Source organism: Numenius arquata, chromosome 4 (assembly GCF_964106895.1).
Source record: "Numenius arquata chromosome 4, bNumArq3.hap1.1, whole genome shotgun sequence".
Classification (NCBI taxonomy): Eukaryota; Metazoa; Chordata; class Aves; order Charadriiformes; family Scolopacidae; genus Numenius; species Numenius arquata.
Genome location: NC_133579.1, coordinates 46,068,139 through 46,093,714, shown reverse-complemented (window position 1 = coordinate 46,093,714; position 25,576 = coordinate 46,068,139). Strand labels below are relative to the sequence as shown.

Sequence of the window (25,576 nt, the reverse complement as noted above, 5' to 3'; positions counted from 1 at the left end):
GGCGCCGAGCGGGCGATAGGCCGCGTGCGCGGCCCCCACACGGCGACGGGCGTCGGCCGCGACTGGTAACGGCTGCGCCCTCAGGGGCGGGGGAGCCGCCGGCGGCGGCATCGGCCCGGGCTGCCCGCGGAGGGGCGAGCGGTGGGCCCCTATTGGCGAGAGAGACGCTGGGAAGCGGGAGCGGGGCGGGCGGTGGCCGGTGGCTGTGGGGCTGGGGGTACGAAGGCCAGGTGAGGCCCAGGAGTCGGCGTGGCCGGGCCGGGGGGGCGAGGAGAGCCCGGGCTGCTGCTGCCTTCGCGGGGGCGGTGGAGGGGGCCCTGTCAGAAGGGCGAAGGGGAGGGCGAGGAGGCAGCAGGCTTTGGGGGAAGCACTGGGCTCTGAGGAGGAGAGGGTGTTTCTCAACCCAGCTCTGGAGCAACCTGCCCAGAGAAGTGATGGCGGCTCCCTTTTCGGAGTGTTTCAAAACCTTTCAGGGTGAAGCCTTGAGCGGTGTGGTCTAGCTTAGAAACTGCCCTGGCCTGCAGTGGGAGATTGGACGAGGTGACTTCCATGGGTGCTGTCAACCCCAAAACCCCTCTGACCCCTGAAATCCCTGTGCTGACCTGGTGCCTTCTGCATCATAAGCCAATTCTGTGTTAACCCATGTTCCCAGGTGGCCATACCAGGTCACTAGCTGTATCTGGTGTAGCCAAACATTCAGGTCCTGGTCCTGCAGCATTCCCGTGTACCCCAAGGAGAGCTCCAGGTCCTTGTCCCTGTGTGCCTTCATGACCTCAGAAAAATCTTCCGAGAATTGTGGGTTTGTGAAGGCAGCGCCATACATAACATCATATTTGTAGGAGACAAGTGGTAAGCATAACAAAGCTTTTGCTGATCAGGAAAATGTAAATTTGAGGGAGCTGGGAAAGCAGTGGCTGCTGTAGCTTGTCCTGAACTGAGAAATGCCAGTTGGGTTGTTGGTGTTAAAAACCTGTTTGAAACACGTTGCACGCATAACAGCTTTCTCCTGTTTGTTTTCCCAAATACTACACAGCTTCTTAGAAATAAGCATTCAGTAGGGAGCCTCCTTAGATGAGGCTAACGAGCTGGATGGCGTAGCTGTGGGATAGCACGTGTGGGATGCAGCTGCAGGTTGTGTAAACAGCTTTTACAGAAGAGGTGTGAGAGCCTGCCTGTACTCTCCTCCTAATGCGCTGAGCCCTGGGTTGTCAATGCTGGCATAGGGTGTCTCCAGCCGTGCTGGGTGGGGATCCAGGCTCTCCTGCCCTTCACAGGACTTAGCCACAGGTGCCATAGCTTCTGGGGCCCCTGAGAAATTGTCCCCTGGCTTGGTTGGTTGATCTTGGTGGTGGTGGATGCCCTGCCTTCATCACTGTTCATTCCCCTCTGCCCTTGTCCCCCCTCCTCAGTGCATGTAAACTTTCCTCCACATCTTTAAAAGCTGTATGGAGGCAGGTTTCCTCACACCTGCAGAAAGGGGAGGATGGTTTGTGTCCGGAGGAAGAAAGGAGGCATTTTCTGCACATAACCCTTAGCTGCTCAGCCCAGACATAACTCTACTTAGGCGAGATCTGATGCAGCTATCTGATGCTAGCTATCACAGCTAGCTTTTCAGTACTGCATTAAAAACACTGTGTTTAACAGCTTCACAGTCATCCTCGCTCCAGGAAACGTCCACAAGATGGGGCCCCTCTCCTTGATTGTCATGAAGGTGGCTTTTAGAGGGTTTGGCTCTAATTACAATAATCAACAGTCTGAATGGTCCCTGTCAAATCCTGTGGTAATGGTACACCACTGTCAGGGGAAAACTGGCTTCCTAGTAAGTGGGAAGTTGTAGTGAGCAAATCTGCTGAACGTTGTCACTGTGTGCAGCGAGGCACTGTAGCCTGCTGGGTTATCATTAAAGGTGGAGTGTCACCTCCTCCTTAGGACTTCTGAGCTCTTCAGAGGGAGCCCTTGTGATACAACATTGTCACACCCCACATTTTATTTTGCGCTACTGATTGTTTATTGGTTTATCGCCTGTGCATAGCAAAATCAGATTGTCTTGAGATATGATTAAAACTTGATAAGCCAATGAGTTGGAAGAAGCATGATTTGAATTGTACCCTGAGGATATTCTGTTTATGCTTGCTCATCATGAGTAAGATCTTTTTTCTCATACAAACAAATATAAATAGAGGTATACTGAGCTGCTTAAGGGAATTTTAACCATGACAAACAGTATTAGTTCCAAAATGCCGAGTTAATCTCCTTACAATTCTCTGTTATTTAAACTTGATTGGCCAAATAGCGCAAAATCACATTAAAATGACTCAGCAAACTAAAACTCAATTGAGAGGGGACGCACCTTAAGCAACTCAAATATTTATCACTGAAGAAGTACCATTCAAAGAATAGCAACTAGTAAATCTGAACTTCTGCCATCCAAGCATCACCAGCACTTATTAAAGGTAGGAGAAGCCTCTGTTACAGTACAGGCTCTCGTAGAGACCATTTTTTCCAGTTTTGTGTCTGGCACGCCTATCACTTGAGGATCAGAGCTTGCTGGAAGAGAAGGCAGGGAGTTGCTACCTTGATGACATGCCGTAGAGGAAGCAGGAAAAGGGCTGATGAGGTGTTTCTGAGCAATGGGAAGAATAAATAGAGGAATGAAAGATAAGTGTTTCAAACTAGGGCTGTTCTGAGTCTTGTTACCTATTTCTGTGTTGATGCTGTAGCCCCAGGTGGGTGTAGCTCCCACTGTGGGTGGGAGAACAGCACGGGTGCTGTTGTGCTGTGGCCTCAATATCAGGAGTTCACAGATTGGACTCTCTGCCTAAACTGGGTTTTACCAAAATTGTTTTACTCTTTGGTTTTATTTTATAGAGGGGGCTTATGTGATAGTCTAAATCTTGAAACTGGGAAGGGTAAATCAGGGCGATGGAAATGCCAGATCTGGGCTGTAAATATGCCGTGTGTGGGCTTGATAAAATGTGACAAAGTGTCTAAAACTGTGAGACTGTAAAGTATAACGAGTAGTTTTTTGAAAAAAAAAGACAAGACGTGCAGCATTTTAAAGTCATGATGAAATTCACACTTCATAAAGCTTTGAAAGAAAAGTCAAAAGAGATGGCAATGCAGCTGATTTCTTACGTGGAGATCAAACCCGAGTAGCTGATATGTTAAAAAGTCTTCATGTGTGTCAGCTGTAGACAAGTTTGAACTGTATTTCATTTGAAGTTTCACAAATGCAAAGAGCCGATCTCACCTACAAGTGCAAAGAGCTGATCTAAACTGCAAATAGATTCCTAAACTAACAACCTGCTCATTAAATTTGTGGGGATTGAATAACATATAGGTGAAAATTAGAATTAAATTAATAAGCAGCTTTAAAAATCTTGGGTTCCTGCAGTTTTTATTTAAATGTTTTAGCTGTACCAGCTAAATTCTATGGGGTGTGGGGAGAAAAAAGTGTTTTGTTCATGGTCTGCTCAACATTCTATTAAACCCTTCTGTGAACTATTCTCTTGTACTTTTGAAAATCTGTATCCATTTCAGTTTAATTAGTGTTTTTAACAGGTATTCACTCTGTTCAAAGAAAGGTTATGCTGTGAATTTTGGCATGTTTGTAGGGACAGCCTCAGCAGTACAACGTTTTACCCCTTTCTGTGAATAATTCGTAAACATTCTTCAAGTTATTATGCTTTTAAAAAATACTTACTGATGCAGCGTGTTGGTTTTGTTTATTAAACCTTGGCAATACTGTTATTTTTTGTTTAAATACAGCTTGTGTTTTAACATGTATTTTTAAACATTTATTTTAAAATAAACAAGTCTCTTACTTAAATAGAAATCAATTTTTGTCAGCTTACTGCTCAGACAAACTGCTCATGAAGGAAAACAGTCAGCAAGCACAATGGGAGGAGAGTTGTTCTAAGTCTGGTCAGTTATACAGGGTGTGTTTGAAGTCACATGTCTTTGCTTTGTCTGAGATTTGGAAAAGGTACTTCTGCCTCATTGTAATGCTGGCAAAGCTGCACTCAGTATAACTGGCAAGTAAAACTCCAGCTGCATCTATTGGAGATCTATGTGGCGATTGACTGCGGAAGGTCAGGAGACGAGATTTGTTCAAAAAAGGCACTGTTGGGAGACATCCTTAAAGGGGGCCAGTTCTCAGTGCTGGGAACCTCTCCATGGATCACCCCAAAGTGCGTTGTCCTGTGAAAAGAACATAACTGGTGTAAAGAGGCAGGATTTGGAGTAATTAATTTTGTTGGTCACTGTGTTTTCTTGTTTTGTTTCTAGTACCGTTTACTATGTTCCACACATTTATAGGAGAGAAATTGAAGAGGGAAGGGAGTATTGGAAGGTCTTATCTGACATCCGTTTGAATTAGTTAGAAAATCTAGAAGGAGATAAATGGTTAAGATACGTTCCTAACAAAAAATAGTTAGTCATTGAAGAATGCATTTGATTTTTATTACCAGCATTCTGCATTTCATTTTAGTAAGGGGACCAGCCAGACCAAGGAGTATTGTTCCAGTGCATGCACTTACACAGGAGGAGAGAGTAGCTCTTGTTAATAAGCAAACAGTGCCATTTGGATAGGTTAGGAGTGATGGCAGAGATAGGCTAAACAGCTTCTCAAACTAGGGTAGAAAAAAGGCTCTGTGTTTGACCACCTACTGCTTGGTGGATGGAGAAGAGTAGGGGGCATCAAAAGTTAGTTGTGTGTTAAAAAGCTGCTACAGTGGCCTATCTCCAGTTGAAAGGAACAAGAAATTAAACTGAGCTTGAGGGATTCTTCTGAGAAGACCTCTTAGGTCATAAACTCTTAGGAAACCTTTCTTCACCTGAGGAGAAATGGAGTATTTTCCAGTTTGTCCTTTAAAATGTACACCTCTAGAGAAGTTGCGTATCTGTGATACATGAGGCTGTTATTTGCACAACACTGGTGTATGTCTCTGTATTCCTCTGACCACTCTTAGTTCAGATTACGTAGTGTGTAACTCTCAGAGAAAACTCTGGTGTTTACCTTCTTCGAGTTGATTTATTAGAACTTTTAAAGGTGCCAGTTAATGATGTGTTCCTTGGGAAAGAGCTGTACACAGCAGAGGATATAAGGGACCAGCAAAGTGCATGTAGGCAGCAGCAGCCTTGGATTCCCCGTGGAGGAAGGAAAAGGGGACGTGCACAATGAAAACCTGAAGGGAAAGAGTAGTCAGAAAAGCAGCATGCTGACAGTGAGGTCTCACAGGAGTTCCCAGCAAGAGGTTACCAGGTGCCAGCCTGTGAGGAGGAGCTGTAAGACCACATGAGAGGAATGGTTATGAAGCACAGTGTGTGGGAATCTATCACATGCTGGATTGCTCCAGGCGCAAAGCTGGGAATAGTGGACTGATGGGAGACCTTCTTCTGCCTTACTGCACTCCTGGGTTACACTGACTGACCTGGAATTCATGAATATTTCTGTTAACCAGAGAGGGCTGGTGTCAAGAGCCTGATTGCTATAAACACCTGCAGCTTTCACTTCTAACTTTGCAGTGTCACACAGGTATTACTAGGAGCCTGGATGGGACTGTATAAAGATAATGACCCATAACCACAGTTGTTACTGCAAATAAATTATATTACTGTTTCTCCTTTTTGATTTCCTGCAGATTCCTAGATGGCTAACGAATCGAGGTCCTGCCCATGTGGTATTGGAGACAGATTTGACTACGAGGGTTGTGGGCAGGAAGTACAAGTTGAGCACATCAAGGCGTATGTTTGCAAACCACCTGCCAGCACAGACAGAGCTGTGATTGTGATTCATGATATATTTGGATGGCAACTCCCAAACACCAGATACATGGCTGATATGCTTGCGGCTAATGGATACATGTAAGAAATCTTTTCTCCCCCAGGAAATCCCACTCTTTATGATTTCTAGCCTTATGTTGGAACTGTTATTGCCATACATGAGAGGGAACTATTACCAGGGCAGTTTAAGTGATATATTTCCATAATACAAAACCACAAAGGATCATTGCTGTGAAATGTTGCAGAGTACAGCATGCTTCCTTCATACTTTGCTGTTGACAGAAGCAACTGCATATATAGAATGCATAGAATATTGAAAACACAACACAGTAGAAAGTGATCCTGATAATTTTCCCAGCAATGTGAGCTGGCTTTAAAAAATAGTGTGTTCTGAAACATAAGTATGTATTCTGTTTTTAGAAATCTTTTAAAAATAAAGTCATTCAAGCTAAATTATATGATGGCATTAAAAAAATTATCATCAGAAATATGAATGTTATATTTTGAATATGATATTGAATATGTGCATATGAATAATTCATATGCACACATGGGGTATTAAATACAGCCCACTTCTCCCCTTAAATCTTTCACAATCATTTTCACTGCCCTACAGCAGTTAAACTCCAAAATGCAGCAACACCTTGCAATAACTGGATAGGCTGCAAGGTACTCCATTTGCACTGTACATTACAAATATTCGTATAGGGTTGGGACTGGCCTGCAGTTCCAAAAAGGAAATCTCCACCTAGTTCTGTGGTCTAGTTTTGAGAGAGGGTGCCTTTAATGCTCTCAGCCTGTGGAGGGTGAGGGAAGTCAGATATCAGCAGACAGTTGCCATGTGGATGAGATCTGTCTGTGGAGCTGAAAGGAGCTCTTATGTCTCTGTGAGAGAAAGATACTTTCTTGAGGATTAGGGTTTTCTGGTACACTGAACAGTGAATTGGTCTATAGTCTACTCCCAGCTGCTCTCTTTCCTGAGGACTTGACATCCCCTGTTCTGCTCCATGACTGGAAGTATGTTTGTCTTGTGACCACATGCGGTGAAACTCTCAACGTGAAACTGCATGTACACCTTTTGTGCTGTGCAGGATACCGTCAAATCGCTGGTGTGACAGTGTGCTTCCTTATTACAGTAAGAGTCCACTCTGTCAAAAGTACCCAGTGTCTGATGAATTGGTATTTCTCCACACTACCTTACTTACTGTAATTTTTCCCTGTGATTCATGACATGTCATACTTCTTTTTGTAACACCTACTTTCCCTCCACCTGTACTGCTAGTATTGGAGTGGTCAAGAGAAGGCGGCTGGTGTTTCTGTTGCTCTAAGCAGGAGGAGAGCTGGGAGTTTTCAGGCAGCAGTTTCTGAATGAAGAGAGCCCATGGGTATCTTCCCTGGTTGCTTTAGGATGCTGCTAAACTAGTGCATCAATGTTTATTGAGAGGAAAATAGCTGCATTTTTTCCGAGGGCAGTATGGTATGAGGAGCTATGAGAGCTGTATTTCAGAGACCATGTTAAGACTGATGGCTTGTAGCGTGTTGCCAGGCTAGTTTGAGTGGGGAAGAACCTGTTCATCTATGTGGGCTTGGGAAGGTTCACTTTCAAAGCAATACATAGCCTTTTTGACAGGTTCTTATCCAAAGGCTGTGCAATTTTGCCTATACCTTTCCAAACACAAGTATGCTGTGGATATCACTGCTTTTTTAACAGAAATGATCAAGCACAAAAAAAAATAAAATGGCTGCAACGTACTTTGGTCTGCTCTAGGCCAAACTGATCCAGTCATTTCACCGCAATCATTGTGGTACATGCTGTGTGTCTGAGGAGGGAGAGAGACAAAGGCATTTGGTAAGTGAAAGATGTTAGCAGTTTCCCAGAGATCCTGTTACTTCCCTGGGAGCTGGGCGGCACACACACAGCGGCATCTGGGGGTGACCTAGTGATGGCAGCCTCCAGACTCCCTTCATGTTCCCTTCTGCATGAGGAGGCTGTATTATCCACTAGTGACTGCACCATCACAACTCTGCTGCTGGTCACACAACACATTTCAGCCGAGGTCATCCCGAGCCAGGCTTTGGGCACCCTCATGATGCAGGAACTCTGTAGTACTGAGTGGACTCTTACTGTACTTCCCTTTTTTCAGTCACCAAATGATACCTGTGGTAAAACACTCTTCCCTTCCCACATGTTTTCCCTTCACTTGTTCTTTCCTGACCTCAGTCCATCAGGCGTGTGTTTGGATTTTTTTTTTCTAGCTCATAAGTAAGCCTCATGATGTGCTCTGTTGTAAATAACTATTTCCTATAATTGTCTTTGTATAAATGGAACCCATTAACAATGGATTTATGTTAAATGGTATTATGTTGTATGCAAAATCTAAAATTGTTGTAAGCAGGACCTAGTTTGATCATCCTTTACAAGATAATCTGTTGGTTTACTGTGTGTAGTTTCAAATTATGTACTCAAAACAGGTAAAATACTAGGGATAAAATATTTATATTTTCCAGATTTGTATCACAAATTGTATTATGTGGTTTAGTCATTGAAAAAAATCTATATAGATACCTATAAATGTTTTATAAATCTTACAGCATTTCTGTAGAATAGTTAACAATGGTCTTTAAAAACATTACTTTCTCAGGAAAAAAGAAATCAAACCAAAATTATGGCTGGATAGAAACTTTCTGTGCTATGAAGGGCATGGAAAAAATCTCAGTGTTTGATTAATTAATTCAATTTGGATTTTTTTTTTTGTGTGTGTATCTGTGTGCAGAGCCATCTGCCCAGATTTTTTTTCAGGAAAAGAACCTTGGAAGCCTTCTGATGACTGGTCCAAGTTTGATGATTGGCTCAAAACTCGAGATGCCAGGAAAATAAACAAGTAAGATGTCAGGGAGCTGGATACCACATTGTCTGCTGCTGTCAGATATTGCTTTCCCCCCTGCTCTTTTTTTTTAACCTTTGAGATTGGGTTCAGCTAATCTACCAGTGAAGGTGGCCTTTTTTAATCACTCCTTAAAAGTGGATGGAATCAGTGACCTTTTATTTTGCCTTGAGCAGAGTTCACGGACAACTCTCTCAGTAGTGGCCGAGTGAAGAGTTTTGTCATCTGATGTTGATACAGACTGGTAATTGCTTCCTCTGCCTCAGAAAGCATGGTTTAAAAATGACCAGTGACACAAGCAGTGGGAAAACATAATTCTTGTCTTGAGTCTCACCGAGTGTAACAGACTGATACTTTGAGATGTGTGGAAAGAACAAAAAGAGTTTTTGATTGTGCCATTGTATTTGCCCAAAATGGTGTAACTGTCCCCAGGTAGCTGATGGCTGGATCATCTGTTGTCAGGGCCCAGTGAGGGCTGGCAGCTCTCTAGGGGACAGGGTACTGGGAGCCAAGAAGAGTATCAGCTGGCAGTGCTAGGGCCCCATCCCATGGTACTCCATAAAGATGGGCAGGGCAGGCACCAGGATGGAAGCCAGGGCCAACTGAGGCAGATCCTACGTCAAGCTGGGAATGAGGAAGTTGGGGTCAGGGGCAGGTCCAGAGGCATTAACCAGTATCAGATACAGTCCAGTGATCACCAGGCAGGTCTGTAGTGATATGGCAGGGCCGAGGCCAAGCCAGAAAGTCAGTCTGTGGGTCCATGATCTGTACAGGGATCTGGTCAACAGGGCCTATGGCCAGGCACAGGCATGGCTGTGACAAAGCGAGAGCTGTAGCTCAAGCAAGGCCGAATGGCAGAGCCTCGGCTTAAAAGCAGCTCTCATGGAGACAGGGGTTGTCAGCCCTTGCCGAGGCTGTCCCACAGCACTGTCTGGGAGCCTCTGCCAATGGTCACTAGAGGGAACGCACCTGCACTATCTCGAGGTTGATGCTGGGTCCTGTCAGCAAACCCCTGGGGGAAGGGGAAGTGGATGTGTTCAGGGCCCTGAACACAGATTTGGCACGCAGCCTCTGCTTTTCACTGTGAAGAATTTTTAAGACCAAGTTTGCTGTGATTTGTGTTCATGGTGTGTTGGCTGCCTTGAAAAAAAACGCTAACTTTGAACAACATGAGGCAAGAGTCCTCTGCTAGTCCTTTCCCCTATATTGCACAGCTACAAAACAGTGGGAGAATAGAGCTGTTCGCTGCTACAACCTTAGAGTCAAACTCTTGACTTAGCAAAGGCCAAGGGAAAGGTACAAGCCTGTGCTTACATGCAGGCTATATGGTCTTTTAGTTAGTGAGATCAAGGACATCTTCATTAGCTGCTAAAGATGTTATCCTGGCGTGGCTGCTGAGGAAACTCTGTTGGTTCCAGTTCTGTCTGGCTGTTGGTGTAACTATTTCCCTTTTCTGCACTTAAGGATAGCTGACTGATAGCTGAGTTGTATTCAGCAGTGTTGGCATTTTCTTGATCGCTCAGATTTCCTGGATGCACATCAGTCCAGTTATATTAGAACATCCTTTGGTTTCCTTAGCTCATAATTTCCTTCTAGTAATGGAGTCTATGATACCTGTTTTAGATTTCTGTTGCAGATTTTGAAACAGATTTCACTGGCGTCTTCCTGAACTATAGCAGTGTTTGCAGCACCTCTTGTTTTGCTCTTTTCTGAGAGAATCTAACAGGTAGCTTAAGGGCTTCTTCCTCTACCTCAAAGGCAGACCATGTGTTCCAAATTATCATGTCTCCTCACAGCAGAAACACAACATACCTGGAGAGAAATATGACTGATTTCTTTAGCATGCTGACAGCACCTTGGGATTCTTTTGTTATGGCCTGTGTCCCAGGCAGAGTGTTAGAAAACTCTGTGACTAGAAGGGACGTTAGCAGACAGTTTCCCAAATTTGATGCAAAACCAAACAAGATGAAAAATCTGAATTTAAGCTGTTGGTTAATTTTAACTTGTTAATGTTAGCAAGTGAAGTCTCCTGTTGTTTTGGGCCTGTCCCCAAAGAGATCATGTCTTCCTCTCCCATGTGCAAGACTGCCTGAGCATTTATCAGGAAAGACCTGTCACGAGCAGAGGTGCTGTACTGCCTTAATAACACAGAAGGAAGCTGTTGGCAAGACAATACTGAGGAGGGCTCAATTAGAAACTAAACTAATTAACTTCCTGGGAGAGCAAATATCTTTCTTGGACTGTTGGCAGTAGCTAGGTTGAAGGTTGCTAGGCTTAGGTATTTGGTGAGAAGGTTGTGGGAGTCATAACTGAATCATTTCCAGAGAGCTTCTGTCTCAGAGGGTTCAGTTGTTGTGGAAACTTTTTAGTCTGGAATCTGTCCTCTCTCTACTGCAATGGGAAGGAGAGGTTGGGCTCTGCCTGGCATTTCTTACAGGCGATTCACACGTTTCAAGTGCCAGCTCCAGTGAAAAAATAATTTTTTGACACTTAATTTGTTCCTGTGTTTGTGTGTTGGAGAATAATGTGGCATTTGCGAGGCTGATGTATCGATGGGATATATAGCTCATGTGCCCCAGGCAGCAAGGAACTGGGGCTGAAAATATGGTCTTGAGGTGACATAAAAGACTTAACTGCTACCTTTATCCCACCAATACCTCCTTTTTACTGCCTCTGCATGATGACACCTGCTGCAGGGGTAAGTGGATGTTTTCAGAATATAGCATCTGGGCAAGGTGTATTTCAAGCTACATTGTAAATTGTGAAAACATCTACAGCGTTTGTTACATTGACTTTCCTGCAGCAATTATTTCAGATGCTAACTTACAGTTATTGTCAGCATTTTTACTGTCTAATGAATTGTATTCTCTAGAGAGGTTTTTATTACTTTTTCTATGTACATTTACAAAGCAGAAATTCATCCAGCTTCTCAGAGAATTTGAAGCTTTTTAAACTCTTAGGTAGGTGTTTAATCAATCCTCTACTTTCCATCCCTTTAGGTCTCCTTCGATGTATGTCGTTCATGTTGTGTTTTTATTTTATTCCATTCAGTTCTATTTTTTACTCTTTCTGATGATTTCAGATTAGCAACTCCTAATACTTGTCTGAAATAATGATTTATTTAAAGTGTGTGAAAGTAGCAGCATGATATGGGGACACTTATATGCATCTCTACATTTTCTTTTCATACTTTTGAATACTGGTTTTAGTATGGGTGTTTAATTTGCATTTGCTTGTATGTTCCAGAGAAGCTGATGCTGTCCTGAAATATCTAAAGGAACAGTGTGGTGCAAAGAAATTAGGAGTCATTGGTTTTTGCTGGGGTGGTGTTGCTGTACATCACCTGATGATGACATACGTGGAATTGAAGGCTGGTGTATCTCTCTATGGTAGGTAAATACAAAGATGTAATATAAGCAGGTAATATAAGCTTATGTGCTTGATCTATTCTATTCTATTCTATTCTATTCTATTCTATTCTATTCTATTCTAATTTTCAGCAGAGTAGGAAGGCTATTATGCAAAGAAGATGGTGGTGTGGATATTTGTTCCCAGTTTCAGAATGGGTCATAGCAGTCATGTGTTTATTTCAGGTCTGGACAGACAGACGTGTCCTTTGGTCACCTTCCAAATTTAGCTCACTTTTCCTGTTTACTACTGCTCTGCATGCTGCAGAGCTAGAACTTCACCCGGGAGCAGAGAGTGTTATTTTTGATCTGGCTACTCTGTAAATTTAGATTGTGGTTATTTTAACAGCAGCTTTCCTTTTATGCTCTGCTGAAGAAGCTGGGATAGGTAAGCTACCCTTTGCTAATGTTCTCAGAATGTAAATTCTGGTTTACTTACTGAAGTGTTGGCTTTCTGAGTCAGTTCAAATGAACTCAAGCTTGTATGCCAAGAAGGCATCTTTCAAGTCTTACTAGTTCAGATATTCAGTCTTTATCTTCATAAACTGGCTTAAATCGAGTTTTAGTCTAGGAGGGTATTCTTCTAGGAGCCACGGTTACAATAGCTTGAAAGTAAAAAGGGTATTTATAGTTACAAATGGCTTGAGACGTGAAAACTTTTCACTGCAGAAACAGAGTGCTGTATTTAAATTTGGATTTCATATTAAAAGTCAATTAAAGAGGGTTTGTTTTTGTTTCTTCTTAGGACTAATCAAGGATTCTGATGATATAGCCAATCTCCTGAACCCCACGTTTTTCATTTTTGCTGAAAAAGATGATTTCATTCCCCTTCGTCAAGTATGCTAATAACCTTCTTTCATTTCTGCGTGTTTAAATTTCCATCCTGAATTGGTAGTCAAAACTCGGCCTCATAATAGTGCTTGAAGGTCAAAAAATAAGCCAAAAAATGGACCTAGACATAGAAGGGCTAATGTAACCTAGGGAAAGAATGAAAGCTAGATATATTATTTCTTTCTGAAGTTTCTCTCATTTGTAAAAGCATGGCTAGTAACCCAATTAACAAAGTTTTATCAAAATCACATTGCTATTTTGGAGTGCTCTACTCTGGGACCTATTGTTTGCTTTGTTTTCTATCAGTCCTAGGAACCCATAAACCATGTAGGATACATCAAATTCCATCCAGAGGTTAGAAGCTTTTTGTTCACTTGTAGTGTATTTGGCATTGTTGTATATTTCACATGTAGGAAATACTTTTATTATATCCATATCTTTGTACATTGTTGGGCCTGCCTTCATATTTTTACAAATTTTCTAGATCCTTGCTGCAAAGGTGGTTTTTCTTTATATAATTTTACTGTTTGGTTTGCCTGTATGGAGCTTGGTTATTAGTGTCTAGCCTGAATGCTAAATTAGGGAGTTGAATTCTGAATAAGATGAGGAGTGGAAGCATGGAATATGGCTACATTAATGTAGCTACTACTGTGCTCTATTTTACAGGTCACCCTGCTGGAGGAGAAGCTAAAGAGGAATTGTAAAGTCGATTATGAAGTTAAAATTTATCCTGGACAAACTCATGGTTTTGTACATCGCAAAAGAGAAGATATCAATCCTCGGGATAGGCCTTATATTGAGGAGGGAAGAAAGGATATGATCAACTGGCTGAATAAATACATTTAATAGAAGAGCAAGCAACTTAATTTGTAACACAATTATGTAATACACTGGAGATTTTTGATAACACATTTTAGAAGATTAAAGCAAAAAGCAAACAGAATATTTTAGATGTTTTTGTCAGTAGATTCTAATTGATACTTTCATACTATGTTCCTTTGAAGAATTCTCAGATTTTGCTTAGCAGTGTCATGTTTTAGTATACAGTGAAACTTCTCCAGTTCCTCAAGGTTTATGTTAGTGCTTGAAATAAGTTAGACTAATGGTAAATTAATCTATTTGTGTATTATGGCTACTGTTCATCTTAGCTCTGCATAAATCACAAGCCTAAAATTTAGGAATACAAATACATTTTTTGGTGAAGCTCATTTGGAGAGATTAGGCTTTTTTGACCTGTACCCATGTGGCAGATGTGATGTAAGTGGGCACATCTTGTTTCAAAATTTGTGGCTAAGGTTACTCAGATGGAGTACTACTTTCTCAAATTACCTGTGAAATTCTGTAGGTGATTTTCTGGTCAGTTTAGGAATTCAAAAATACAATGCAATCTGCAGACAAGGCATTTTAGTGCGTGGCTTACAAACCCTGGTTGCTGCTTAAGGAAGAAATGTTACATGTTTTTGCGTAATGTATCTTGTTGCATAATTTTTCCATTGATGATACAACACAAATCCTTGTGTTGCATCAGCTCAAGATTGCATCTACCTCGGCACCCAGCCTCCAGCAGTGGCTTCGTAGGGAATTTCCCCTCTCACTCCACATCCTGGCAGCCAGCAGTTCAGGGAATTCCTGAGCTGGATGTTGCCGCTGCAGCAGTGTGTCGAATGGCCACTGGTGGACCTAGTCCCTGTGGATTTGCCAGTACTTTTTTGAACCTGCTTGTAAATGCCGACCTCTAGTGCACCCTGTGACACTGACTTCCACAGTTTAATTATGCCTCATGGGGAGAAAGGCTTGTTGTGTTCCTTAGTTTGAAACCAGCTGCCTAGTATCTTCACTAAGTGCTGGTGCACCAGTTAGAAGAAAAGTTATAAGAAAAAGAAAAAAATATATGTCCCTTTTCACTTTCTCAGTGCTACTGGTAATGACTGCTATGTGATTTAATGGGAAGAAAATGTGATTTAGGAAAGCCTTAATTTTACTAATGGCGATCTATCAAATTAAACTGATAGAATATCAGAGAAATATATGTTGTGGTGTGTCATTTAAAAATAGTCAACAATATGTGTTAATTGTCTCTCTCTCAATGGGATTTTAATTTCTTTTGCTTTTTCCCATCCACGTTTTCCTCCTTTACATACTGCTAATGGCCCTTTGTCTTTCCCATGGGGAGGTCTTCAGAGAATTCTGGCCTGCAACTGCTGATTAATTGTTGCTTTTCATATGATACCATCTATATGTAATGCATTAATCCAGCTGTTACCTGGGTGATGATACAGCTCTCATAACACATTTTTCCAGGAGAAGAAGGTAGAGGTCTGGAAGTTTATTGTATCTTAATTACCCCAATGTAAAACCTGGATGTCTCCACATTAATGGAGTTCCATTAGCATGAGAAGGTCGGCTAACGTGCAAGAGGACAATCAGGTCATGTATTTAGAGACCAACAGTCATTCATAAGTACTGCAACAGCATGTGCTGTAACGCTAACACCGTGACTAAGCAAAAAGAAAAAAAAAAAGCCAAACAGATGGAGATGCAGCATTTGTTTGAAGTTGACAGGGAAGCTACGAGTTACTACAAGTACAGCCCAATCTTCACCATAAATCTGCAGGTCACAGAGTAAGAGCTGGAAATGCGAGATGCAAAAGAGGCGTGTGCTCACAGTACAAAGCGCAACCAGCTGCACAGAGAGATCGCAAATGTGTTGAATTAAGTTTTGACTTCTAAGTAAAAAAACCTGCATGGATTGCCTAGCAAGGAACATGGGAACAAGAGGAAATCAAATTAAAAGCCATTTAATTTCTAAAGTTTAATTTTATTATTAAGGTAAAGGGGAATAGTCTTAATGTATAAAGAAGAATTTCCGGACCCGCATTACTGTGACTAAGGGAGTAGAAATGTGGTTAAGCAACGCCAGGGGAGAGAAGGTTCTGCAAGCATTGCTGTCATTTCTCTGTTCTAGGAATGATTTAAGCTGCCAATTTTTCTCGCATTTATTTTCCTGCTGTTCTTTGAAATTGCTATGGAGTATCCAAGCTCCCTGTGTGCTATAATCTGTTGTTTGTGGGAAAAAACGAAAAACGGAACCAAACCAAAATGATTGGGTTTTGAACCTTATGACTTCACCTTGGAATTCTTTGGTGGGATTTTTTTTTTTTTTCATTTGTTTGAATTTATTTTAGGAATAGTAAATAAATAGCATTGACAAAGTTATTTAGAATATGGGAAAACAGCCCGTGTATGAGGACTAAGTTGTAAGGCCGGTCACTTTCGCAAGGCAAAAGTGTGGTAGATGTCCATTTGGTGTGCCTTTTTAGATGTGCGTCTGAGGAAACAGTGAATTTTGGGTTGCTAATATCCTTAGATAAAGATCCTTAGAGAATAATCCTAATAATCCAATAAAAAGAAAATCAGGATAATGGGAGGGATACATGGATTAGGCAATCACTTTAATTCTAAAGGGAAAAAAACAACTATAAAATGTCCTGTGATAGCATAAAAATGTATCAGCATTTTAAACACTTATTGTAATGGTATGTCCAGCAATCTACAAACTGTTACCTTTTTACATGTTACTTATTTTCATTCTGAAAGAGAAAATATTCTTCCTATACTATATAAGCTTTGCTATGTATAGAGCTTTGAAATGATGTCTACTTCACTACCTCACCCGCTAATGACTTTAGAAATGTCTTTTACCTATGGATGAATAATCTAAGGAAATAATAATGCCAACATAATGTTTAAAAGTGATACTACCCCATCCTTTATAAACAAAGAAACACCCTTTAAAAAAAAAAAAGAAAAAAGTTTTGTCTAAATGAATTGCGCAGCAAAGTCAACATGTTTCCTAAGCCAAAAAGAAAAGAAAGACCTCCAGTGCTTACTCCTATTTTGTGTAAGTTGAAAAGAAGGTTTGGTACTCGGCTGTAGCAGTACTCCCGGCAGTAGCACCCCCTGCCTGCACTGGCAATAAAAATAACGGCTTAAAAAGAGGCTCTTAAAACTCTGTGACTCTGCGATATGCAAAGATAAAGGCAGTAACTGACGTAGCTCTTATTTGAAGAAACCTGATCCCTGCACTCGCCCCTTTCGTTTTGTGAGTTAGCACTTTCTTTTGGGAGTACGCTCAGGGGTAACCGTCCACCCTGAGCTCCCGCGACCTGCCGCTCCGATCTCGTGCACTTGCTGTGCTACAGGTATGTCTGGGGTTTGTTTATTCTGTTTTTTTTTAAAAAACTTCTATGGCTTTTCCTGCTGAAAAACGTAAAACAAGTGCATGCTGAGGTTTGACTCGGCATCTTTGGGGCACTTTCATTTTATCTATGATGTACTCTTAGGAGCGCTTGCCCATTTAAATGCCATCAAGGTGCTACTTTCTTCCCTAATTGTTTGAGGTGATGGTTCAGAAACCTCTCAGTTTCCCTCCTGAGGTGAGGAAGACCACTCAGGAGAGTCTGTTGAAAGTGAAAGAGCCACACAGCAATATCTTTATGTTTTCCTGGTTGTAGGTTCAAGTTTCTGAAAACTGAAGTTATTGTTTGGTCTTCAAATGCTCAAGTGCTTGCAGGTGGAGGTGGTGGAACAGTGGCTGTGGGTTCACAGATCCTCCTAAAAGAGTATCTTCATTGGATGTAAGAGAAGGGGAGCATTTCTTAAGCAATGTTTCAGTAGCATCTCAGAAATGGAAAAAGGTGCGATTTGCATGTAATGCATACTATGGCAATTGTAGAAACCCCAAAACGTTTTGATTATGCTACAAAGGTTGCAAGTCTGTTATAAAGGGTTATAAACGGTACAAGCCAACACTACGCCTCACAGGCTTGTGTCTGGAGCTGTTTTCCTCAGCTTCTAGAGCTGCATCTTTAAATATTTCAGGTTTTACATTTTGCTTTATCAGATAATGTGAAATCTTTGCAATTAAAGCCCTTAAGGATATACTCACTGGCAATGGCATTGCGTTTGTGTTTCTGAAGCTCTGAAATATATGTTTCTTTAATATTCAGCTGCTGGTTTTGTTATATTTTAGTCTAATCCAAAGGAAATATTTTGTGGATGGAAAATTAGTTATCAACTCGTTCCTATTATATATTTAAACTGTATTTTGTCTTACATGCTCATCTATTAATTCTTTTTTTTTTTTCCTGGTAGACTTATTTTAAATTAGAAGTCCTATATGTGAGACTACATGTGGGGAAAAAAACACCTATGGGTGGGTGTGGCTTATTAAAAAAAAAAAAAGTAGACGATTAGTACAAATATGTGCCCAGAGTTAATAATGCTTTCAAATAAGGTACAGCTTGTCTTGAATTGATCTGTGAAAATGAAATCTCCCAAGATTTGCAACCCTAGCCCTGCTAATACTGCTTGGGATATTCTCAAATTTAAAGTCTGCAAATCCAGAACATCTTGGTCCCTGGTAATCTGTGCAAATCTCCTGGCTGTAGGGCTGTTTCCTTGTTTGTTTTCCTAAAGCTGTCCCTTTAGTGCCTCAGCTTTGGAAGTCAGACTAGTTCAGGCACTGTTCAGTAACCTGCTTTTTCCCATTTGTCCCTGTGAGTATATTTGGCGTAACCAAGTTTGAACATCTTTGTTTCTGTACTAACAAAACTTTCCTAGTGCACGCAATTTATCTGTAGAGAGTTTACCTTTATCTACATTCTCTCCATATTCTTTGGAGTTATTCTGTGCATGTTCAAATATGTTATTCGAGTCATTTTGCATCAATGTGCAGTCAGTTTACCCAGCTGGTTAACCTACAGTCAGTGGCATAAAACCATTAACTTGAGATCAAGGAGTTACATAAATCTGTGTTAGATTCAGCTGGCATTTTTTGACCTTTGTGCATTACTTGTTTATTTTAGTTTAAGCAATAATTTGTAAAAAATTAACCATGCCCTACTGTTACCTTGTTCATAAAACATTTAGCTCAGCTTAAGGATTTTTTCCTTATGTTTAGTTTTCTTTTTTCATGTCTTGGGGTTTGAATGCATTCCTTATTTAATATTCGATAAATGTGATTTTCTACTCTGGCTTTCACTGCTGTATTTTTATTGGCCCCTTCCTTAAGTATCCTCCTTCAAAAGTCTGCAATATCTGGTGCTAAAGCTGGTTTAGAAAAATAATTTCTTGACAATGAAAAAGCCAGCTATGGAATATTTTAAGTCTTTGGAGGAAAATATCACATTTAATCTAAGTGTAATTGTATCTTTCTACACAGTAGCTGTGGGGTTTTTTGGTTTTTTTTTTCTTCTTCAAAATGCTAAGTCCTGTATTAAGCCTTTACAGTCTACAGTAAAGAAAGTTCTGCCTTCCTGACAAGGACATACACATGAAGAAGTGTGAAAGAACTGGCTTTACCACTATTTAAATAATTTGTGATGGTTGTCTGGCTGGTTGGACCCAACTTTATTTTTACTGTATTACTGTAGGGCATGGAAGCCCTAGTTAAGTACCAGTCCCCACTGAAGAGTTCGTAACATAAGTAACTCTAACAAGATTATTATGTATTAAAAAACCAACCCAATGGGCTTTTTGACGAATTTTGCATTTTAGATGTAACAGTAATCACTATATTCACAATACTGCTGTAATGATTCAAAGATTCGACAGCCTATGATACCACTGTATTTTGATCTTTTTCAGTACGGTATGCTGGGATATTCACAACTGAATATTTTTTGTTCTTTAGTGTTACACATGGCTAACGAATCAAGGCCCTGCCCCTGTGATATGGGAGACAGGTTTGACTACGGAGGCCGTGGGCAGGAAGTACAAGTTGAGCACATCAAGGCGTATGTTTGCAAACCACCTGCCAGCACAGACAGAGCTGTGATTGTGATTCATGATATATTTGGATGGCAACTCCCAAACACCAGATACATGGCTGATATGCTAACAACTAATGGATATATGTAAGAAATACTACTGTTTTCAAAGTGTCTTTTTAATAAGAAAGTTTATATTTCCTTTTTTTTTTTAATATGAACCATATGAACACAAATAATTCCATAGACTTCACTTATCTGTTTCTATAAAGAGTTTCCTGTTTGTTAAAACAGTGTAAGAAGTCTAACATAGTTGAGTAGTCCTACCGTAACGAGGTAGTAGGCAAGGACAGAAGAAGAGAGGGGAAATAGCAAAAAAATCTTATTTCTTCATCTTCCATCCTCCATGAGTCTGAAGCAGCATGCTTCCTCCCTCCCGACATAGCGTCTGTGAAACTTTGCTGTTACGGTAAAAATTCCAGAGAAGCTGAAAGTCATTGCGTGAAGGTAAAGTGTACCAGCTTGTGCCAGAGAAAGAAACCGGTTCTCAAATATACGAAAAGCATATTGGGTATCCTCTTCCCTGTGTTACTGGGTTAGCATTACTTCTAGCCCAAACGTATGTATGATGTAAATTGTAGTTTGGTGGGTTTTTTTATTCGATAGGAAAGCAGTAAGGGTTTTCAATTGCAGTTAATTATTTGTCAAATTAATCAATTAATTTTAACAGCACAAAATGTATCTGGAAGTTATACTAAGTCTTCTCATTAAGACATAGAAAAGTAATGAGGGTTGCTTCTATGATGTTTTGATGTAGATTAAATTCTATGTGTATTCAAGAAAATTAATTTGTTGTATAGTTTACACAGACTTCCCTTCAGCCCTTTCTCTATATTATTTCACGGGCATAAAATGTTTTCATTTTTCTTGCAGAGCCATCTGCCCTGATTTTTTTGTGGGACAAGAAGCTTGGAAACCTTCTAATGACTGGGCGACTTTCGATGACTGGCTGAAAACCCGAAATGCCGGCAAAATAGACAAGTACAACCATTGTTCTTTGTCCAGCGAGTGGACATCCTTCTTTCATAGGAATTTTTGCCCCAGTGAAGATGCAGGATTAGATCTTAAATTATTAACGGGTCAAATACAGCTGGATGGTCACAAACAGAAATTTCATGCAGCTCATGGGTCAAACTTAGAGTTTTGTGAGGGGTGCTTTTTGGAGAAAAGTAGAACTTTGAACAAGAATAAAAGTGCCCACCATTTCCCTGTGCAGAGAGTAGAAGCGAGATGAATGACTCAGAAGAAAAGAACCAGCAAAGGCCAGAAAATGCAGCTCGCTCCTTCCACTTCAGTTTTATTGAGTTCCCACAGGCAGGCACAACTTCTGTGATTTCAGAGCGGGCGCATATGTAGTCACCAGACACTATTTAACTAGAGAACACTGGTCCCGCTCCCCATCAGATCCCAGCTAGTTCAAAGCATACTACTTTCCGATTCTTCCACCTATATTTTTTCCCATTTTTGTCTGACACATAGCTTGATTGCATAATATTACTGCTGATTTTGAAGCAACAATTTCAAATTTACTTCCACAATTTCATAAAATATTTGTTTCCCAGATGAGAGAGATTTTACCTATAGTCACATTTGTGATAATGGGATGCTCTTGACTGGCTGTCTCTCAAACTTTTATTTGTGTTAGCCTATAACTATTGCCATTTGTGAAATTAATTTGGCTGCTGTTTATAAAATCACCTTAGGTTCTAGTAACAGTGATCTAGGAAGACTGATTTTCCCCTATGTCTTCTCCCCTGGAGTTTCTCTTGTATTTCAGAAATGAATAATAGTAAACTAGTGTTGTGGGTTGAGCCCAGCCAGCAGCCAAGCACCTGTACCGCTGCTCGCTCACTCCCCCCAAGATGGACAGGGGAGAGAATGGAAGGCACAGAAGCAAGAAAACTCATGGGTTGAGATAAAGACAGTTTGATAAGTGAAGGAAAGAGATAAAACAGGAGTGATGCAAAGACATTCACTCACCACTTCCTACAAGCAGACCGATGCCCAGCCGGTCTCTGAGCAGCAGCCACCTTGGAGGCCAGGGGAGCAGAGCCAGCAGAGCCTTAATTCACTTTCATTTACATGTCTCAGAGAAGTTGATGTCATCCTGAAGTATCTAAGTGAGCAATGTGGTGCGAAGAAGATCGGTGTCATTGGGTTTTGTTGGGGTGGAGCAGCAGTACAACACCTGATGCTGAAAAATCCTCATTTGAAGACGGGGGTGTCCCTCTATGGTAGGTCTCAAATGCCTATTATGTTCTGAGTAGACATGACTGGTGCAAGAGCTTACTCTGTAGGAGTATTACTGTAACAAAATTCAATGTGACATCTTATGGAAGAGGGTGATTTTATTATACAAAATCTTTAAGCAATTTCATTTTACACACTCACATTTTTGCACTTAATCATAACCAGAAAGATCTGTGCATTCAAGTGGCATGGCCAGGATCGCTTCTGTGTAACACAGAAGGGACACCAAATGCCGAGGCCTCACTATGGCTCAGGTTCCTCTTGGCTGGCCATGACAAAATGGTTTCTGGGCATTATCTTTTGTATCTTTTAGGAGTCAGCAGTTACTATGGGGTGGATCTTCGCCACGGTATCTTGCTTGCCTCAGTCTGCAGAAATCCTAGGACAGGCTGCTGCCTCCTGCTGTCTGGCTCTCATTGTTTGAAAAACCTGTCTGACACACGTCTGTACTCTATTCCCCCATTGGGCTAACAGGGAAAGACACAGCAGTAGTGATACACTGCAACCTTTTTGCTGTATTTCTGTTAGAGTGCAAGGTCTTCTGCCAATAAGTCATATGGGCTGGGGGCTGCACAGGCTGCAGACCTTCTAGTCAGGACATGAACACATTATTCCTCAATGTTACTCCTGGCAGTGGCCCCTTGTTACTAATATTAACCATTCTTTAACTCTCAGAATGGCCAGGGTGGTAGCCAGTCAGTTTTATTGTTACTTAAATTCAAATATATTTGAACAGTCCAAATTGCAATATCAATTTGTTATTAATTTATATTAGTATAAATATATGTACACTGAAGTCCTAACACTGTATCTGGAATGATGACTATTTACAACGATCTTAAAAATGGCTGTGCCAGACTAGAGGCAAGCAGCTCTTAAGTGTCAGTCTTTCACAGGACCCTGTCTCTGACAGCAGTCAGAAGCAGATGCCCAAAGAAAATCACAAGAATGGGACAAATGTAACAATTCTTCCCTGACTTTTTCAGACAGAGACGGTCTTTCTATCTTTAATGACATCCCAAAACACAGGAAATTCTTAAAACAAAAAAGCATTTTAAGGAAAGCGTGTTTAATTCCGTTACAAGCTGATCAACTCTGACTGAACAGAATGTCTTTTATTTTGATGGTATAGCTTTGGTAGTGATTTAACCACTTTAAGTAGCATGACTCCTTATACTGGCCTCTCCTTCTTCCCTAGGAGTGATCAAGTTCTTTGACGACAGATCCAGTTTGCTTCATCCCACTTTTTTCATTTTTGCTGAAAAGGATGACTACATCCCATTGGAGCAGGTGAGTTTCCTATCAGAAATATTTGTCTTTTTAATGCTTTTCATGCTTGTTTTGTAATTTGATACTTAATTAAGCAAAAGTAGAAGACTAATTTGCCCTTTTCTTCCTCTTTCACTAACTCTTACAGTAGTCCTACAAAAATTTATGTTATTTATCCCCAAATCAAAAAGTTTTACAGTGACCCTAAAAAATGTTTTATGTTTCTGTTGCAAAATATGGATGATTTATATATGAGTTCCTAGGAGGAAAAGAGTAAGAATCCAAAGCAAGACTTCTGTTAAGATAGGAGACCCTCTTTAATCACACTGATGATGCATAAAAGCAGCAGAAAGTTCCCACCTGTACCAGTGGAACCACTAGTTGCAGGAGAATAAAAAAATCCCGTAAGGGTTTTTTAGTATAGCCCTTTTCCTTCTCCTACTGTTGTGCAGAGCTTCTCCTTTCTGGTACTCTGTCAACAGCCTTCCTGGGGAGCATGGGTGGAGAATGACTGGAGAAAGATGATAATCCACCAAGGGAATCAAAGAGGAAGATACGCTTTCATTGAGTGGTGTTGGCTTTAATTTCCCTGCCAAAAGTGTCAGTAGCTTTGAACAGCCGATTTTGTGCTTCTCCTCCCTCAACTTCAAATTTATTCAAAATCTTGCCTTCCCCCTCCCTCCTTTTTTTTTTTTTTTTTTTATGAGGTCTATCAGCAGTAACTTGTAAAGTGATCACTACATGCTAACCCTCTCATGACACTGAGCAATAGGTGTTTCTACCTTTACAGGTGTTATTACAGTAACCCATATACTTTTTTTGCAGTTTTATACAGTCACATGCTGTTATTCTACTGGAGAAAAAAGCCTAGTTAAATACAGAAAGTGTAGTACCAGAAATACATTTGGGTATAAAATTAGTAGGAGAGAAAACAATGACAAGGACACACTGTGTCTGTCTCCCAGAAAAGTAAAAAAACAGGACAATTTGATGACTGTAAATACATAACATGTTAACTCTGTACTCAGCCAACGTGGAACATTCTGTGTTACAGGTCACCCTACTGGAGCAGAAGCTTAAACAAAACTGTAAAGTTGATTATAAAGTTAAAATTTACCCTGGACAGACGCATGGGTTTGTACATCGCAAAAGAGAAGATATCAATCCTCAAGATAAACCTTATATTGAGGAAGGAAGAAAGGATATGATCAACTGGCTGAATAAATATCTTTAGCATAAGTAAATGCCCATAAAATAAATCAATTATTGCAGGAAATAAAAAAAAAATACAGACTATATTGATTAAAATGTTCTTAAAACCGTCAAAATGTTTTGTAAAACTATTGTAATAACACTACTTATTTGCACTTAATTTGTAAGTAGATGCTTAGAAATGGCTTTTCAAATGCTGAAAGCTATAAATGTAAAAAAGATTTATAAATTTGATCTTGTATATATTAAAATTATTAGAAATTCATGTCAGATATTTTCTAGAACCTGAAAGTTTCACTTTTTTATATTAATGTCAGTATAATAAAAAATCATTGAAACTGCCCACACTTGAGAAATGCTCTGCTAAAAGCTGTGTTTAGAGTTGTTGAGCTATGAGATTTTAATCTCCAAGGTTTTCTTCTTTGAGGTAAATATAGTTCTGATTTGGAAGGCTGGGATATTTTCTTGGAAACAGAATATCCTATTCAGAGTTCATAAAAAAAACCACAAATCGTGCCAGTATCGTCAGGTTACTCTCTACTGTGATTTAATTAGGTATCGGGTTTGTAAAGCACAGCCCATCCCCGGTGACTAGGGGAACATCACTCTATTTCTGCTGTTTTGGTCCCCCTCAGCGTAATTCACAGTAATCATGTGGTGAGGTCTTGCCTGCAACTGTGATGCTGAGAGAATAGATGTGGCTAAGATATTGTAGTGAACACAGCCCAGTTTCCCCAGTGAAATACTTGTGAGCCCAGGGAACCCCTTCAGCTGTCACAGAATATTATCCTTCAAGATGCAGCCCTTTAGTTGTATCCATTGCCCCACAATATTTTTCTTTTCACAGTCACCTCTACCGGCCATGCCCGCCAGCTCCCTCCCACGGTTACCTTCCCTCTGGCTCCCCACCAGCCAGTGGCACATGCCAGGTCACCCCAAAGTGGTCTGTGGTGGAGCTGCAGTCACACACATGTCTTTGAACTCCATAGTGCCTCTGCTTCACAGTCTCCTGCCAGGTCCCACATCATCAGCAGTTCTTCAGCCACTCCTTCATCACAAACCCCTTCTTCATGTCACTCCTTCCCCTTCCTCCTGCAATGCACGATGT

The 25,576-nt window shown here is 40.8% G+C and overlaps 2 protein-coding genes across 2 annotated transcripts; both read left to right on the top strand.

Annotated features, from left to right (window-relative positions):
* On the top strand, window positions 1-14,925 carry LOC141464001 (carboxymethylenebutenolidase homolog). Its single transcript, XM_074146716.1, has 6 exons — window positions 1-65; window positions 5,643-5,865; window positions 8,559-8,666; window positions 11,916-12,058; window positions 12,822-12,913; window positions 13,574-14,925. Exons 2-6 carry the CDS (start codon window positions 5,651-5,653, stop codon window positions 13,751-13,753), a joined length of 738 nt encoding a protein of 245 aa, XP_074002817.1. The 5' UTR covers window positions 1-65; window positions 5,643-5,650; the 3' UTR covers window positions 13,754-14,925.
* A 4,684-nt stretch (window positions 14,926-19,609) lies between these two features.
* LOC141464025 (carboxymethylenebutenolidase homolog) lies at window positions 19,610-24,490 on the top strand. Its single transcript, XM_074146748.1, has 5 exons — window positions 19,610-19,824; window positions 20,611-20,718; window positions 21,829-21,971; window positions 23,186-23,277; window positions 24,311-24,490. The coding sequence occupies exons 1-5, from the start codon at window positions 19,610-19,612 to the stop codon at window positions 24,488-24,490; spliced, it is 738 nt and encodes a 245-aa protein (XP_074002849.1).
* The last annotated feature ends 1,086 nt before the right edge of the window (window positions 24,491-25,576 follow it).